The 18,295-nt window shown below is 38.6% G+C and overlaps 1 protein-coding gene across 1 annotated transcript in view; it reads right to left on the bottom strand.

The window, feature by feature from the left end:
- The window catches only part of RAD51B (RAD51 paralog B), a gene marked incomplete at both ends in the record, with an annotated part of 376,619 nt that extends 360,018 nt beyond the window's left edge, over positions 1-16,601 (bottom strand). The window contains 6 exons of the mRNA XM_084287274.1: positions 2,412-2,595; positions 3,639-3,758; positions 8,406-8,542; positions 13,881-13,997; positions 15,643-15,756; positions 16,518-16,601. Of these exons, the coding sequence (XP_084143400.1) occupies positions 2,412-2,595; positions 3,639-3,758; positions 8,406-8,542; positions 13,881-13,997; positions 15,643-15,756; positions 16,518-16,601 (756 nt within the window). The remainder of the gene's footprint in view (positions 1-2,411; positions 2,596-3,638; positions 3,759-8,405; positions 8,543-13,880; positions 13,998-15,642; positions 15,757-16,517) is intronic.
- Positions 16,602-18,295: the final 1,694 nt, after the last annotated feature.

Raw genomic sequence — 18,295 nt, 5'->3', positions numbered from 1 at the left:
CATACCATATAGAGTTCCTTGGGTCTGAAACATAGCTCCTTTTGAATTCAGTAGAAGCTATGACTGTTAGTCAGTTTTGCAAGCCCAACTCAATATCCAGACAACATGAACACACAATTATTCATAGCTAGGTACTTTACAATGCCAGGAGAAAGAACAACTTTAAAATTATTTGAACTCCAGCATAGCACAGTAGTAGAGGTTTTCCCAAATTTAATCCTATTTGAATACATTTCCTTTTTAGGGAATGGGGGGAAGCCCCTTTAAAAATACTTATTAAACTAAGTAGATACTTGTCACTAACTTATTCCAATTATTAATTACTCCATTAAGAACACATCCCTTATTTGAAGTCTGAACTTGCTTAATTCAGGTTCCAACCACAGAACTGTACTATACCTTTGTCAGCTGAAAAGGATGCTTCTCTGTCAAATACCTCTTCTTCAAGTAGGTACATATTGATGAATGAAAAAATCCTTAATATTTCCTTCACTAAACTAAACAAAATACACATCTTAGTTATTGAAATTCCTGTCCCCTACTCCCATTCATTTTCAAGTCTAGCCTCTGGAGCCTAATTTGTCACCATTTCCAATTCCCTGGTTCACCTACTCAGTTTTTCACCAGCTAAAAAGGTTTACTTCAAGTTCAAGCCCTATCAGTCATTAACCCCACTTCTTTTTCAGAGTCTGCAAATCAGGCCCCCTACTTCTTGCCCAACTCCATATTCAGTTGCACTAGCCCTGCCATGAAACATGCTATATTTTCAGTGTCCAGTTTATTAACGATTTAAATCACTTTGCAAGCTTACTAATGTTTTTAGTCCCAAGTATGTAGAAGATTACAGGTACAAAAGGAAGAATATCTGAAAAAAATTTCCAGCACAGTTATTTACAATAAGAACTTCAGATACTCTCTAACCTCAAATACCAGAGGTTAATGCAGGGTATGCAATAGCAGACTTATCTCTTTATATGTATCAACACTTGCAGATGCATAACACACCACTGCTGGATTTTGCACCTTACACACACACAACATTGCCTAGGGATCTGTGCTCGTGGGAATCCCAATCTCTAGCCAAAGCCTTTCTAGAATATTGCACAGATCTTTAAAAACTTTATTTAAAGGTAAGTCACCTCATGGACCAATTCAAAAAGACAGTTGTGGCCAGGAGCACACATTCTTGGCCAAAATTTCAAAACTCCTTACCAAAGCATTCATAATGAGAAACGAGAAGACAAGCAGCACACCAGCCATCACAAATGCCTTAAGCAAACACATTAGCTTTAACATAATGGAAACCTTTAAACATTCAACCTTTATTTTCTTCTTATGTAGGATGAAATAGAATCATAATTGCATACTACTTAATGCTGTCCAACTCTAAAACCTCTGTAAATAGCAGCCTGTCTGTAAGCTGAAGAGCAGCTTGAGCTGTCAGAGGCTCCAATCCAGCTCAACTTCACCACTTTAATGAAGAGAGAAGGTGAAGAGGGCAGAGGTGTTTAAAGGAGAAGAAAATCAAGAGAACAGTATCTTCCCATAAAACCCGTCTCCTTTTTCAAAGGATTGTATCATATTTTCCTAAAATACAGAAGTGTACATTCTTACTCACACAATTCTTTCCTGACTTTTTAGGCACTACAAACATTGCTGGGTGCACTAACTTGGACACTATCTTTTGTACCAGAACTTTAAAGGCATACACGCAGGGTTTAATTTTCCCCATAAGGGATCTTTATAAATTACCTGGCAGAAGGAAATCTATTCCTCTTCAGCTAAGTCTGTTAGTTCAACATCTCTAGTGTGTATATTTCAGGTATGATAGCCACCGTGACCTCAGAAGCAAGATCTGACCAGTCTGACTCAAGTTCTTGCCACAGTTTCTCTCTTTCACTTGAGTGATTAGTACTGTACCCACACTATGAAATATTTCCTACAGCTGAGTCTCAATGATGTCCTCTGACTTCTGTTTCTGATACCCCATCATTGATAACAACATGAAGTAACCCCCCCCTCCCCACATTCATAGAGCTTACATCTTCTAATTCACTTTTTAATTAGTTTCACTCGGTCCCTGCACTTCTGTTCTTCTGCTGTATTTTATGGACAAAACAAAATATGACATTTAACAAAACTGAACGACAAAGCACTGAAAAACAGCTGGAAAGACAATCCTGTAAATCCTCATTTGAAGTCCAGAATAAATATGAAGAAAAAAACACCATAAAAACAAGTGGAACAGTTACTTTTTCCTGGTCTCCAACTGTTTTCCAGATGATATCTGCTTGAATATTTCTGATAAGGTTCTTTTACCTGTTTTTTCATCTCCTTGTCATTTTTGTTCTTCTTGGATTTTCTTACGTGATTCTGTAAAGCAGAAATTTAAGAAAGGAAGAACAACTTACTGGTATCGAGAATTCCTCTGCCAAATACTTCAATAGCGATGCTCCTCTAGCCAAAAAGTTACTTCTCTCTGCCAGATTGCCTTGGAGTTTTGTGTCGAACTCCTTTCTGACAACTGAAGCAACAGAGTCAATTATTATGAGTTTAACCTTCTTTGAAATAATCTCTTCTTCCAAAGACTTAATCCTAAAAAAGCAAAAACCGAAAAGTCACTTATACCTATATACATAATACAACCATTTTATAATCCTGAAATTATTTAAATAAAAGGTTTGCCTCAATAAGGTAAAAGTCAACCCCTCTTTCACCCTCATAGCCCACCCCTACTAACACCTGCATGCATTAAAGAGAACTGGCCAGTAATCTCAGGCTCCAATAGGCCACATAACCGAAGGCAGGCCCCTCCAGAAGAAAGGTTTGGAAGACTAGTTAGCAACATTACACTCCACAAACCCTGAATGGCACAGACAGCAAATTAAGCAGACATTGAGACTGTGCCTTTGCTTACAGTAGCAGCATCCTACTGTCAACATCAAAATCCTTGTGTCTATGTATGCAGGAAGTCAGAGCTCTTTCCATATAGCTCCAAAGATGGTATGCCAAACCTAGCATGTCAATAACATGCTAATAGCTGCTCTTCTCTGATAAAGCTGCAGTAGCTAAATTCCACTAATTTAAAATATACAAGAAGATCCTGAAATACAATTTCATTCATTTTCATTACAATGTGTGTTCACAAATTAACATAAAGTATAACACATCAATATTGTCAACAACAGCCTTCAGGATGATGACTCTGAAACAATTCTTCCCTCCCACTGCTGCAGGGGTCCCAGTCATCCCAGAAGCAAACAGAACTCGGGAGGACAAATATCTCCTTTCTGTTTCATGACATATATCTCTTACACTACGGTCTCTCCACAAACCAAGACAAGACCTGTCACACAAATAGTCCCCTTTAAAGGCTTACAATGACCAGATTATATAGAAATTTTCTATCCCAAACCATAAAACATCAAGTAGATTAGTCACAAACTATGAAATGAAAAAAAACAATGCCAGTCTTCCTGTAGAAATTCTATTTTGTTGGGAACCATGCTGTTACCGACATAAAAATCTTCTAAGAAATGAACTACTCTTCATAAAACTTTGATATAAAATATTATAGGTAATCTAGACAAATTATGGTGTTTTGTTTTTTCCTCCTTTTAAGTTCTGGGAAAGAATACCTCTTCAGTACACTGTCACAGGTCAGCTCTCGATACAGATGAATGCTACGGGTCATGCAAAATAGCTTTTCATCGGAGTCAAAATAAGTAGGAAATCTGTTTCCTGCTATCTCAACCAACCTATCAAAAAAACAAAAGGCGTTACACTGAAAAAGGAATAATGTGAGGTAATAACACACAAAACATTCAAAGAACAAACAAAGCAAATCTCTGAATGATAAGTAGATACCATGTAATAATGGCAATCTTTTTCAAAGGAGAAGCACAATTTAGTACTCAGACTGAAATGCTGGAAGTCAGAACATTTAGATTGGTTTCCCAGTGACGCTAGCCAGAGTCAATGGTACACTTGGGAAAGACATAATATGCCCATACACAAAAAGACAGCACATCTCCAGCAGAAGGAAACTGGAAAGTTTACAGTACTGAATGTTCTTCAGTTACAGTACTGAAAGTTCTTTCAATTTTGTATAATATGTTCAAGTCAACTATTGTCAACTATAGTCAACTATAATCCTATTTTAATTATTTATATCTAAGTAATAATTTCATTTAAATAAATGTACTCTTCAACCCAAACCACCTTCCCTTCCACCTTTACTTTGCATTGAAATCAGAAATCAGTTCTTGCGTCAACATAGAAATTCAACAAGATGATAACAAACAGAAGATCCATTACAAGATCCAGCCAACGTGGAAGTCAGACTGCAGAGAACCCCAATTCACCAGCAAACACTTATGCAAGCAGAGCATATACAGCAGGTATACCTGCCAAAGTAAAAACCTTTTCACAGAATCTGTCTTTAAAAAGAAGAACAAGGTCATCTGGATTGGAAATTTCTACATTGAATCCATTCCCATTGTGCTGGTTCCCACTTTGAAAAAAGAGCTTATAAAACCTTAAGAAAATGTACTTTTAGAACATAGCAAAAAATATCAGCATTGTGTCACAAACTGAGGCTGCCTGTTCCAACTACCAGGCAGCTCCAGCAGAATCACAGAATGATTCCATTTGGAGGAGATCTTAAAGACCACCCAGTTCCAGCCCCCCTGCCATGGGCAGGGACACCTCCCACTAGACCAGGTTGCCCAAAGCCCATCCAGCCTGGCCCCGTGGCCACAACATCCATCCATCCGGATAGCCCAGGTAAAACTGACATACCATAAAATGATACAACTGAACAGTTTAAATGGCAGTTTCGCTGACGTATTTAATGTGTGATTTCATGACTAAATATTGCCCACTACTCTTTTAGTAAATTCATGACCCTTCAAAATCTTGAATTACAATTATCAAACATACAAGTGTTTAGTACCATGGTTGACTACGGAAATATATCAGATAACTGGTGATAATACACTTTTCTATAAAAAGAAAAAACTCACATTAATGTAAAATTAAACAATTTACTGATGAGAGGTCAACGCTTTAAATTGACCTGTACACATAGAATCGAGGACACAAAGGCATACATTTTAGAAATGCTGAATGCCTGCAAATTCTCCTGAAGTCAGTGGAAAGAAGTTCTGTGCGTGTGAACACAAGGCAGCTTTATCTAGGTCCTTGAAAATGGGTCCAATAATTTAATTTTAGAAACTCATAGTTACAATCTGAGCACTGTACATTTCCCTCTCCCACCCCCATGGAGATTTTATTTTTGAGAACAGACATGGAAAGTACTTAATTGTCTCTATTTTAAGCATCCCTATCCCCTAGCTCATGTGCTTGAGAAGAACGACATCTGGTGGATGATACCTGGACACACATCTTACTGGTTAGCTTGATGCTGTTTGAACCCCTTTCACTAAAATCCAGAATGTTAAAAGCCGTTTTAGAAAAACTCTTAAATCATTATTCTTCAGCTTTAACATTTAAGCACAGCGTTGTATTTTAATCTAAATCTGAATAAGCAGTTTCAACACAATACCCTCAATTTCATTCATTTGATGCATTACTTACTACATCAAAGCTTGTCCTGAGCGGCTTCCACGGACAGGATCTTGTCTTTACATTTGCACAGTTAATTAATAGGAAGGAATATATATGTCAAAGAAGACCATTACATAAATTGACTTCAAATGACACACCACAATCTTACTAAGATCACAGTATTATTTGTACAGTATTTGCAGGTTCCAAATTCTTTAAGATCGAAATCCCATTTGTCATAAATCCAAAAACTGCACAGAACATGTTCTCTGCAACCAAGGCAGAGGCCCATAGGGTGGAAATACCTCACTCTTCTCAGCATTAGTTCACAGCAATTTGCACCTCATGTTATTCCACAAGCAATAAATATAGCTGGACAGTAAACAGAATGCATTATTTTCAGAATTTCTAAACAAGCTTGGTATGTTTTCAGTTAATTGGCTAGCTAGAGTTGAACTGAATTCCTAACAAAACTGACAACAACAATTTTAATTTCACAAATGAGTATGGCCATTCCATCTACTTGTCCCAGCATCCACATTCTAACAATGGACACTGCACTGTTACAGCTTTTTATTCCACAGCAGAAAATATATACATATATCAATTACAGAAAACAGCAGCATATCTTAGAAGACCAGCCTCAATTCTGGTCACTTTTTTTAGCATTGTTATTAAATTGAACTAAGCTGTCATGTCAGAGAATAAGAAATAGCGTATGAAAGTTTATGGAAGCAGAAAGCTCCCTGCCCTGAACTAAGACCTTCCAGGCAGAAGGACCAGAAAAAAACAAGTGCCTTTTAGCAAAACATAAAACTAGCCAATTTTATGTAATAACTTTATAGCAACAGCAAGACATTACAGCCAGTACAACAGCTACAACTTAGCAACTCTCAGCCATAAAAGGCACCAGATAAATCAACATTCTTCCTGGGCTTTCTGATGGAGACTTTTGAGTTTTTCACAGAAACATTGTCAGATAAATGTCTCCGCTGAGTCCTTTAAAATAAATTTCTGGGCAGTGAATATTTGCCCTCTTACCTGAAGTGTCTTCTCCAATAGCTGACTGACCTCATGGTCAAAAAGTTTCTCCATATACAAGCAGCAAACAGCAGCATAAGCAAAGACCCATGTACCCGCACACACCTCTGCCCAACAAACTGCCAAGAGCCCGTTTGCAGCCCCTGGGAACAAGTTACTGACACACATCAGCTCTTGTCACTCTGGGGTCAGGATGTCACTCCCCAGAACAGAGTACGAAGCCCACCCAAATGGCACTGAGCAACCTGTGAAGACCAGGGCATGCTGCTCTATCAAATATAACCTTAACACACCATCAACACGAAACTGCAACACATTTGAAGTACAAATAAAATACAGCATGCCTGCTGAAGTTATACTGAGCCATCACTTCCAGCTGAGCAATTTATTTTCTCATCCTTTGTAATAATGTACTTTTTGCTATGTTTCCTTTCATCTTGCTCTAGTTTCAACAGCTTCATTTCCATGTCCATCTCTTCTCCTTTTCCTCAGCATTCATTTCTAATCAACAAGTCTTAACTCACCCCTTAGGTCCCACCCTTTTCTGCTATCTATATTCCAATTACCTGGAATAAAAAATAAGCTGAATACAAGAAGGGGACATCATTTGCTTTTGCAAAGCCATTGCTTAAGGCTTTTTTCCTTCTCCTTTTCTATTACACTTCCAGTTCAAACTAATTCAAATTTTTGTGAAATTAACTTGACAGAAGTAGGGTTAGAAGCCCTGCCTTTTCATTCATAATAGATTAAACAAAGCATTTAAACATCCCTGATGTTTATATGATTACACAACATAAATACATGTGTTTAGATAGTCTAGATTCAGACCACAAGTGTAACTACTATTTCACTTTAAATCTCTAGATGGCTTTTCTGCCCATTTTTCTACACAAAGATGACTCTTGTACTTCTTGTCATCCCTCTCCAGAGCCCTAATAACTTGAGAACTCACTAATTCTGTAGAATGGTAATGGAGGAATAAACATTTCAAAAACATCAAATTTCATTGTGATTCAGGAAAGTTGGTAGCTGAGCAGATTAGTGCTACCTCTAATGAAACACTACAGAATGATTTCAACGGTTAAGCAGTTAGCAAGGCAAGAGTGGTAACCTACATGCACATACACGCTTAACGCTCAGCCAGATGCAGGATATGTCTCCCGTCCATTCTGCAGCTGGAAAATATGGTCAGTGCAGAGCTGAGCAGTTTCTCTTGTGTGAGTAAAGCAGATGTTAGGAACACCATAGATATTATAGAGGGAAGGGAATATCATACTGCGTGGCTTGCCATGCACGTAGTGGAGAAGTGAACTTACTGCAGAAGGAAGTGAGAAGCACAGAGGAAGGGCAGGAGGCCCCATACAGCAGAAGTAGGACAGAAATCTGAAGGAAAACAGCCTGCGTTAGTCCTAGTGTTCACTGAAAAACCTCCATGTTCCTTGCACACAAGATGCTGCACCTTTACATCCTCAAAACCTTCTTGCTTACTTCACAAACAAAATTGCAAAGAAAAATTTCAATATAGGACTGTTAAGACCATTTTTAAATTAGAGAGTCATCCATCTTGCCATATCACAACTGGAATCTGCAACGTCATGCAAACTAGGAAGGTAAATCATTCAATTCGGTGATTTTCATCATCTAGGGAATAACTGCATATAATAGATGAATGCTTAATAGCTACCATAGGTATATATGTTATAAATGCTTGATTATTGCTCAGAAATAATTGAAGGCTCTAACATAAAAAGCAGTAGAGAAGTTGGAAGTGTGCATGTCAGAATTTTGCATCTTACCTTTCAGCACTGAACGCAGACTCTGTATCAATGTATACCACAGCCCCATCCAGTCCTCCCATGCTTACGGGTAGCGTAGCCAGCACACTCATCATAATACAAAACTGAGTTTTGCCACAACCTGGAGGGCTTGTTATCTGTCACAAAAAAAAAAAAAAAAAAAGATTAGTAACACGAGCAAGAAATGTCACACTCATTTTACCCTAATTCTACTTTTAACTGATGCCCAGCAGCCAGGATGCCTCAACTTCTGCTCCTCTATTTACCAGAGCAGACAGCCACAAAAAGATAGAATATGAAGCCCACAAAGAGCAATTTGTAGTTACTTTTGGATCTGTGCCTTGCTTGTGTCTAACTCATCACCACCAAAGAATAAATAATTGTTCTTCAGATGCAGCATTTGCTTATACTTTCTTTTCTACCTTCCTCTTTCTACTTTGTTGTATCTCATATCTGAGGTCCCCTACTCTTCCCCTCCTCTTACTCCCTAACAGAGCCACAGCCAGTTACCCTGCATCTCCTCCTCTGTGCTACCTTCTAAAATAGAGCAGAATTCAACAATTCCCTGTTGACATTCACATGACATCAAACGACCTTTAAAGCTGCAAAAGAAATCAAAAGCCATTGAGTTCACAGATGTAAGTCATTGCTCAGAAATTATCATTACCTTGGTTACAATCAGGTGTCACCTGGAAATCACAAGGATGATAGCTTAAATCCTGTGAAGTCTGAATGTGCAATATGAACCACACGTATACAAGCAGAGAGACTTTATCCTCCCCAGAGACTACCCTCATGCTACAATGTAATAGGAAGCAAGTTTTAGCTTAGCATACTATATGAAATTTACTTCACAACATGTGTTTTGTCATTGGTGTTAATTCCCTATCACCATATTTTACCATGAACACCATTTAATGATTCAGATCTGCATGCCAATTTTAAGCTTTCACCTGTGCTTACTAAAAGCTTACTGCAGTTAAGCAGTATTCAAAAAGAACATTTAATTTGAATGAAATGCTTCTAGTATGATTTTGATCCAAAACCAAAACCACAAGGATCAAAAGAACACATTGCTTGATGAGATCCCCAGTTTCTGAGAGCAAGACTTTTTTGTACTAGAGATGGCACTAGGCTGTTCTTTATCCACAGCACATTTTAGAGATGGCAAATGAATCCCAGGCCCTGTGTTCAGATAATCATGTGTTCACTAGTACTACAGAGCTTCTAAATAGAATATCACACTGCCACTGCTTCTGGGAAGGGAGATTATGGTGTTTTTAATAATAAGATGGCTGAAAAAAACATTAATAGAAAGTAGAAGTGAATTTAGGCACTAAAAATTTAAACTGTTCTCATTCCAACCCCACTAGGGACTAAATAATAATGCAACATAAGCCTGTCCAGGAACTTAAACTACAAAATCAAGCATACCCCTTCAAAATACACAGCACTGCCATAACATTTGTTTGGTTTTTTTTGTTTGTTTGTTTTTTTAGGTTGTGTTTTAATTTAAAAAAGAAAAATTCTTACAGCTGACACACAGATCAAATCAAATTGATTTTTGACCCAAAGTGCACAATAGATTTTAAGCACAAACACTGTTGCACCTCAGTATACAATAACATTGCTATGGTTGCACTTTAAACAGCAGCAGCCTGATGTGGAACAGGAAATTTACAGGGAAATACTGAGGGACTGCATTAGCTACTGTCATGTTCTTTAGTTAAAAGCTCTCTAATCACTTTTGTCTTTAAACAAGGCCTGAAAACCAATCTTATCAGTCAATCCACTTCAAGCTTCCACACAAGGAAAATATTAGATGACTTAAATGATTAGAAGCACACACTACATTTAGCGATTACAGATCAGGAATTAGTCATATTTATGCAATTATTCATCCTCCATCCATCATACTTAAGTTACAAAATGCTGTACCAACAATAGCTGCCACATTTTAACAAAGACCCAAAGCATATATAACATTTGAAGAAACAATACACATTTCTTAGACTGTAATAGTCAAGGAGTCTCACCAGCTGCTTCTAATTAAAATTTGAAATGAACGAGAGAAGGGCATCAATCCAGTTGCTAAATTAAAATATTTGGACAACTGAGAGGAGACCTCATAAAAACATTTGTAGTTTGAGCCCTGCCTGGGAGGTGCCTTGGAATTTATTCAACATTTATTTCAATGGTTGATGCAGGAGTAAATTCAGCAGAGATGCTGTAAACGTGTCTGAGAATTTATGTGTCATGACAGAGAAAGACAGGGAATATTGCTGTATTAGCTAGTATAAGAAAGCAATCCAGTGGAGGAAGAGAGGATTTCCCTTCCCCAAAACAAGAACAATTCATCTTTTATCAGCATTCCTTTAAAGGGCATTTACATGGAATTTAAAATAATCCACAACGAACACTTTTAGTGAACTATCACATTTTTTTATGGTTACCACTGTTTCAGTGAATGTTTTGATCAATACAATCTTAGTTCAAAAAACCAAAAAACTTAAGTGCCTGTAATGCAATTTGAAATGAACGTCTGCAAAAAGCTTGCTCAGTTTGCTTGACTCTGAATTTGCTTTGAAAATGAGAAGTCTGCCAGACAGAAATGTGAAGACTACAACAGTTTTTAATTTACCTCTGTCTAGTAAAATATACTTTTATTTTTCAATAAGCTATATATTATTTTCTCTGGCTCTTCTGTCGGGTTTGAATCAAGTCACAAGGAGCTAATTCTTCGTCAGCTACCCAGGGATTAAACTCTTCAATATTCACGAAATCATTACTTTAATTTTTCCTCAGAGGAGTTGGCCAAAAGTTCTGACATCTGACCACAAAGTTTCAGTTACGATTTAATTTCCAACTTAAAGCCTAATAGCGGTTTGGGGAAAAATGGTCTGAGACAGTGAAAGGCAAATCAAATCCCTCTGGCACTCAAAAAGCACGCGGCTTTGGCTGTAGAAGATACCAGCAGAACTCGACCCTGTGGCTCATGCATTCAAATTCCAAGTTTCCAACCACCCTCACTGCTGGGTAAAGTAACAGGAAGACGACAATTTAGCCCCACCAGTCAGGAAGTGTTACACACAACACACTTTTCAAGAGAACTTCTCTCAGACTTGGAGCATCTGCCCATTAACAGAACTACCAAAGAGCAATCTGCTGGTCAGCTATGCTCCAGTAAGTTACAAAAGAGAAAATTAGAAAGACTAAGCTCCAGAATTGCTTGAATCTAAACAGAATATAACTGGAAAAGCATTCACAAGCTACTGTACAGCATCAAAACAGCGGCAGACACTTGATAGCATTCTACTAAAATTTCATCTAACGATCACAAAGAAAGGTTGCTGCCAACTTTGAGACTACTTCAGATCTCATGACTTCTGAGAAAATGCCTTTAATAAAGCCTCATTCTGGAGTGACATTAAGTGGAAAAAAAAGTTCTGCAGAGTCATTTGTTCCCTGCCTTTATGGTTGCTCATAATACGTTCCCTAATCACTTTACAGACTTGGCAAAAGAAAATAAAAAGAATTGAAAAGAAAATAAAATGCAATTTATTTATTTAAGACATTGTTCCTAAGTTCATCTTCTAATTTCTGATGTCCACTTAGGTCTCTAAAATATTTCTGATTGACAACACCGATGCATATTCCTGTTTAAACTGGTGTTGACACTGTAACCGTGACCATACTACACATGGAAAGGCTTAGTGCTTGCAGTTCTGGTCTGATTCATGAGATACCTTGTGGAGACGTCAATATTTCAATCACTTAGTGAGATCACATACACAAGATAACTTGATTAGGAAGGTCTCTGCCTTTTTAATACACACATGTTAGAATATGAAAAATCCAAATCTTTTGTTCTGAGAAAAACTTTCATATTTTAAAGTGCAAAGGCTATCCTAACACAGCAGTGTTCTTACAATAAATTGGCAACGAAGCTAAGCCTAAATATGAACAAAATACGAATTCTGACACATCAATGTAAATTCTTGGACACAATTTTAAATGTTTTTATGAAGACTTGAATGACGTGTAGTCCGGTACAGCATATACAAAAATAAATACTCGGAACATTTAAAAAGTAATATCCCCTCGTTACATAAAAGCTTAGAGTTCCCACTAGAGCAGGAACTGTTACAGTTTAAACCCAGTGCTGCTTAAATTTCAATATGTTTGAAGTCTCTATTAGATTCATAAGCGATTTCTATCTGAGATTAAAACCTATTGACTACAAGCTAGTTTGACTACAGGGCATGGAAAAAAAATATTTTCCTCATTATAACATTTTGCTAACTTCTCACTTCTACTCCTCTACTGTGGCAATTTGCAAGTTGAAATTTGACAAAGAAAAACATTTGGTAAGGATTATTAAAGTGTCTGAGGAAAAAATGGTTTCAATCTGTCTGAATTCAGAGCATGAGACACATATAATATGAATTTTCCACTCATTTCAAGTGCACAGATTAGTTCAGAACTTTACTGTAAGAAGGCAAATATGGCCACATTGCATAACAACAATGTCCATCTAGCTCTGGATTCTTTCTCTAACAAGGGTCTAAAAGAGATGGTTGTGAAATAACATAAGAAGAGGGCACGCACCCATTGATACTCCCTCCAATGCAGACATTTCTCCATTTCCATTTGTGGTTCACAGACTTCTTAAGCCATAGATTGTGCCTTTCTAGTTTTATAATATTCAGTGACTCCTATAAGCATCTATACAAATCCTGTCCTTCCAGATAATAGAAGCTGCACAACTTATTATCACTTTCTGCAAGGCAAAAGAGATTTAAAGTACAAGAAGATGTAGCGCTCCCTTCTTCTGAAAGGAAAATTCCAAGCAAAAAAAAAGTAGTATTGCATTCAAAAGCCAGACTGACTGTTAATAGCTATACATATGCTATTTGTAGTATTATAATGTATGCACATATAATGCAAGCCTTAATTGCAGCGTCTTTTCAGAAAAGAATGCATTACTTATTTGTTGTAACGATTAGTTATACTTATATATAAAAGCTCTGTAATTTTCATGCCTATCCACTTGATACTTCTGCCCTAGTTGCTCCGCATGCCTTTCTGAAAACCCATGACTTGCTGAAGTCAGAGTGAGTAGTTATTAAAATCAAGACCGACTCCCGATCCAGTACCTTGTGCTCTGATCACTAAACCACACTCCACCTTTCTCCATAAAATCCACGCAATAATCTCCTCTTTTTTCCTGGGCAAATTTTCACTCATTTTTAATAGCAAAATAGGTCACCAAATCTACTTTTTGTTGTTGTTTTCTTACTTAACAGGTTGCAGAAATATACCGAAGTGTAGCCTTTATGAATTAAAAAGCCCACACTTCTAATCCAAAATTTTTGTTCATTGTGTGTTTAATGAACCTAACACAAGGTGGTCAAGCATGTAAGACTTCTAGGTGTGGTGTGCAACTACAGTAAAGTACATTGGAAAAAAAATTACCTCTGTGAGGGATCCACAGGGCACTCCACCATGCAAGACTTTATCCAAGCTATACAGTGTGGTGGATAAAAAGGCTGAAGAGGGATTGACAGACCTCCTTACTTTCATTTCATAAGCCTACAAAAGGAGAAAAAAACAACAGAAGATTGAAAAGCGCTTTTTTTTGTTATTGAAATAGAAAACTTGTCACATTTGCTTTTGTTAACTTAGACTGACTTAACATTTGCCAATAAGTAAACAATTCCCATCTTCAGTTACAGTCCCCTCTTTTTTCATCACCCTTCCTTGCATTTATATCCCATTTATAGCTCATAGAACAAATTTCAAAGTTCACTGTGTCTCTCTCACCACAATATTAAATAAGGTTTTTATAATGACGTTTCAAAAGTTCTCTCTGTTCCCATTCAATGAGGCTTGCTTTCAACCCATAAAATTCCAGCTTTTACATAAGGGAACACCGTGTTATTAGTGACCAAATGCAGAATATTCACAGTGAAACCTAAAACCAAGAATTCCCTGGCCAACATTCATTACCAGTTTGAAACTACCTGGGTTCAAGGAAAGGTTTGCTAAAGATTCTCAAGTCTTTGAACAAGTCTTGGCTTATCCTTTCCAGTTTTGAGAGGAAGGCAAGTCAAGAAGACAGGTACAGAACTGAAAAGAGTTGGATTTCTAATTCTTCTGCTAACTAGAACTGGTCCAAGATCAGAATTTAGTTCATAAAAATTATTTTCATTTGGGAGACTGAATCAAATCCAAAGAAGAAATAAGAAAATGGAAGTGCTGATCTGGAAGCTCCAAAAGCTGCTTCTGAAAGAAACAAGTCCTCCTTGCACCTTGCAGACCTCTGCTAAAACTAACACATTCCTCAATCACTGAGCATCAGGCATTTGATTTTAAAAGGAACAATGCAAGATGTAAAAGTTGTTGCTCCAGTCACAATTAAAAGTTCCCAGAGGTTTCAGACTCCTGGCCTAACGAGACACTCTTGAAGCCCTGTCACAGCATACTGCTATACCCTAGGATGACTAACTGCTTGAGAAAACCTGATTTCTCTAACCTTGAGAGAAACACGGGCATCAGATTTACCCCAGAAATTAAAGGAGATTTTCTGTGTTTCTTGGCCTGTTCTAAAGTTCTGTTACCAGGGCTTCCAGTGTCATATTTGGACAGTATTTTCCCTTTATTCATAATTACTTTTACCTATTTTTTCTTTTAAAGGCAAAGATCTTGTCAAACCTTGCTACATCAATCATGATGTTACCTCAGTCACTCTGACCTGAGGTCCATTTGAAATCCAGCATATGCAAAGATTCAATTCATGCTCTTTAAAAACAGCTAACATCTCTGGTTCTTGAAGTGCAGCGCTGTATTGTATGCACTTGCTCATTTGGTCATCTATCATGTCTTAACAGTTCTTGACAATTGCCATTTGATAAACTTCAGTGTCTGCCAAGCTTCTCAGCAAAGATATATTTTAGTCCAAAAACTTGACTGAACAGTGATACGTAAGTGATGGGCAAAGGCAAGTGCTAGAAATCTACTTAACACGCTTCCACCTATCTTCAATTTATTGATGATTATTAACAGTTATCTGTATCAAACTAAAGCCCTCCACAGATTTAAATATTAAAGTATTACCTTGTGCAGTCAAACAGACATCACACATCGAGATCACTCCATTCCCAGATACAAAGATAAGTGACATCATTTAGCTTTTTCCCCAGACAAAGTATTAAAAAGAGAATCAACACAAACTTACTGTCTGCATTTTGGGAGCACAAGCGAGGCTGACTTGACGAAGAAGTTTTTGCACATTTCTGTAGCTCTGTCCCGTCACTTTCATTAGCTCCAAAAGCGAAAGACACAAAAAGTCCTGAAAGAAGATAAAACAGTTCAGAGACCTAAGGCAGAGATTGAGGCTAGGAACTACCCTAATACAATTTATACACTACTAGCATACATTTCAAAGGCCAGACTTGCCACTTGTGCTGTCTTATGCAGTATTTTGTTACACCTCCTCTACTTTTTTCTGATGCCAGTCAGGCTATACCAAAAGGAACTGTATTCGTATATTAAAGCACAAAGCATCAGGGATTAACAATTCAAGAACTGTGCAAAGAAGTTGCAACATAACACTTCTCTGCCCACAGAAGTCCTCACTACCTGAAAAACATTCAGATTACACTGCATCTTCTAGATAGCAGTCCTACGGCTAGATTCTGTACTTATCATGAACACTACTGAAAGACCTCTTGCTGTCTTTAGACAAACATTTGTAACAACTTCAGAAGTGATTAGTGAATCAACCCAAATCTGACAGTATAATTTTATAATATATTCACATACACTAGACAATGTAGCATATGTGTTTTTTTGTGGAGAGCTCTTAAATGGATGCCTTGCTCCATTCAAGTAGCAGCCGCGTAACTCTGCTGAAATAAAGCACCTCCTGTTTTTTTAGAAGGCAAGATAGTACATACAAGATTAAATGTCTTAGTCATTTACCATTTTAAAGCTACATTTTTACAAGGCAGCAGCTAGATGGAGAGTGAAATGCCCACAGAAAATAAAGTTCCATGTAGATTATATTTAAAAGAAATAAATAAATCCCAAGCCATAAAATAACCCTTTCACCTGACAGGTAGTGATCTGATACCGACTCAGCCTTTCGCACAGCTCTTGAGACAGCTTTGCTCTTCTCAGTTTCTTTGCAGCCATACTTCCCAGTCTACAGGGCAAAACAAACAAGTTTTTGAGAATTGCTTGGAACATGGCAATGCAGACAGCTATGCCCTCCCTTTGCCAAAGAACAGGAAGGAAGATGTGTATAAACATAGGAAGCCTATGCTACGTTATATTACTGCTCAGAAAATAGTTGTGTTGAGTTACTTCTCCTCATATTTGACAGTGTATGAGGCCATGCTAATCAGAACAGAAGAACCAGCAACACCCATATGATATTGGTTTCTGGGAAAGAAGCAAGCTGGAAATTACTGTGATGAGCCTCTGGATAGCAATGGGAGCAACTTATGTTCTTTTGAAAAGCAACGAGGTTATCTCTGAACAGCTTAACGTGAGCTGTATGGTAACGGCAGCGAGCATTTAGACCTGGCACATCAACTGGAGCACAACGCTGGGCTCTGGTGAGCAAGAGAGCGCTCACCACGGGCACCGAGAGAGCAGGGATGCAAAAAGGGGACACCAGGAAGACCAAAGGCCTGGAAACACGCTCCAGTGTGCGAGATTCACACTACCCAAAGCACCCGACAACCTCCTGGGTAAGCTCATGGAAAGCACGCTGACAGAGAGAGCTCTCTGCTTTAACCAATAACAGAACCAGAGGCCAAAGCTGGGGACACGAAGACCCAAACGACACGGCAAATATTATTTTGTGCGACACACGGCAGTAAAGAAACAGCTCTGGCAGCCAGCTCCGAGCACCCCGGCTTGCTGAGCTGCATCCACTGCTTCCCGCTTCAGGAGCCTCCGAGTAGCTCCGAAAAGCCTTCAAACTGATGCGTGCAGCCGCTAATGTTATGGCTACCAACCCTTCGTACCCCAGCCCGCAGCTGCCTGCATTTGGGGCTATTTGGGGCCCTTTTTGTGCCTTTTTGTGCCGCTCCCCTGCCCCCGCCTCACCCGGCCCCACTTTTTCAAAGCGCCGCCGCCGCCGCCGCCTCACTGAGGCGCAGCCCCCGGGCAAGGCGCCCGCCCGCCATTGGCTCCGCTCCCGCCAATCGGCCGCAGCCGTGAATGCAGGCGGCGTGCGGGGCATGCTGGGAGTTGTAGTTCGTGGGGGCGGGCGGGAGGAGGGAGGGCGGCCGTGATGGCGGCGGCGCGCTGAGGGCTGGCTGGACCGTGTCCCGGCTGCCTGGTCTCTGTTCTCCTCACTTTAAAAACTGGCCTGTCAGTTATTACAATAGAACTTCTTCCATGTTTTAACTAGAAATTCCTACGGTCTGCATAGAAAGCAGCTACAAAAGTTACAAAGCTACAAAGCAAACCTTCTGCAGGAAGGGTGCTACACACGCACACGCTAATTTGTTAATAAAGAACTTGGGGTTACAGGTTTGTGTCTTCAGATGTAAGGCTCAAACTCATGGTGTTACGCCAGCTCCGTGAGAAGTGCCTGCTGACTTTGAAGGAGCTATTTTTCTGTAATGTGAATGTAAATGGCAGAGTTAGTCATCAAACACGAGACTTACATGACTTCACTGGTGTCCGTAGGGTGAGCGTTCCAACTCGCTCTGGTTTATGCTAGAAAACATGGAAGTTTGTGTTTTAGATACGCTGTCTGCATACTCCTATGTTCTAGACCATAACCTAACTGAAGAAAAATACGGACTAATGCTATCTGGGACATTTACTGAAGTCCTGTGCACTGAGAATCGCATGGCTGTTTTTTTGTATTA

The sequence above is a fragment of the Netta rufina genome (assembly GCF_964035555.1).
Source record: "Netta rufina genome assembly, chromosome: 5".
Taxonomy (NCBI): Eukaryota; Metazoa; Chordata; class Aves; order Anseriformes; family Anatidae; genus Netta; species Netta rufina.
Note: the sequence above shows the minus strand (reverse complement) of the source record. Positions and strands in the feature narration are given on the sequence as shown.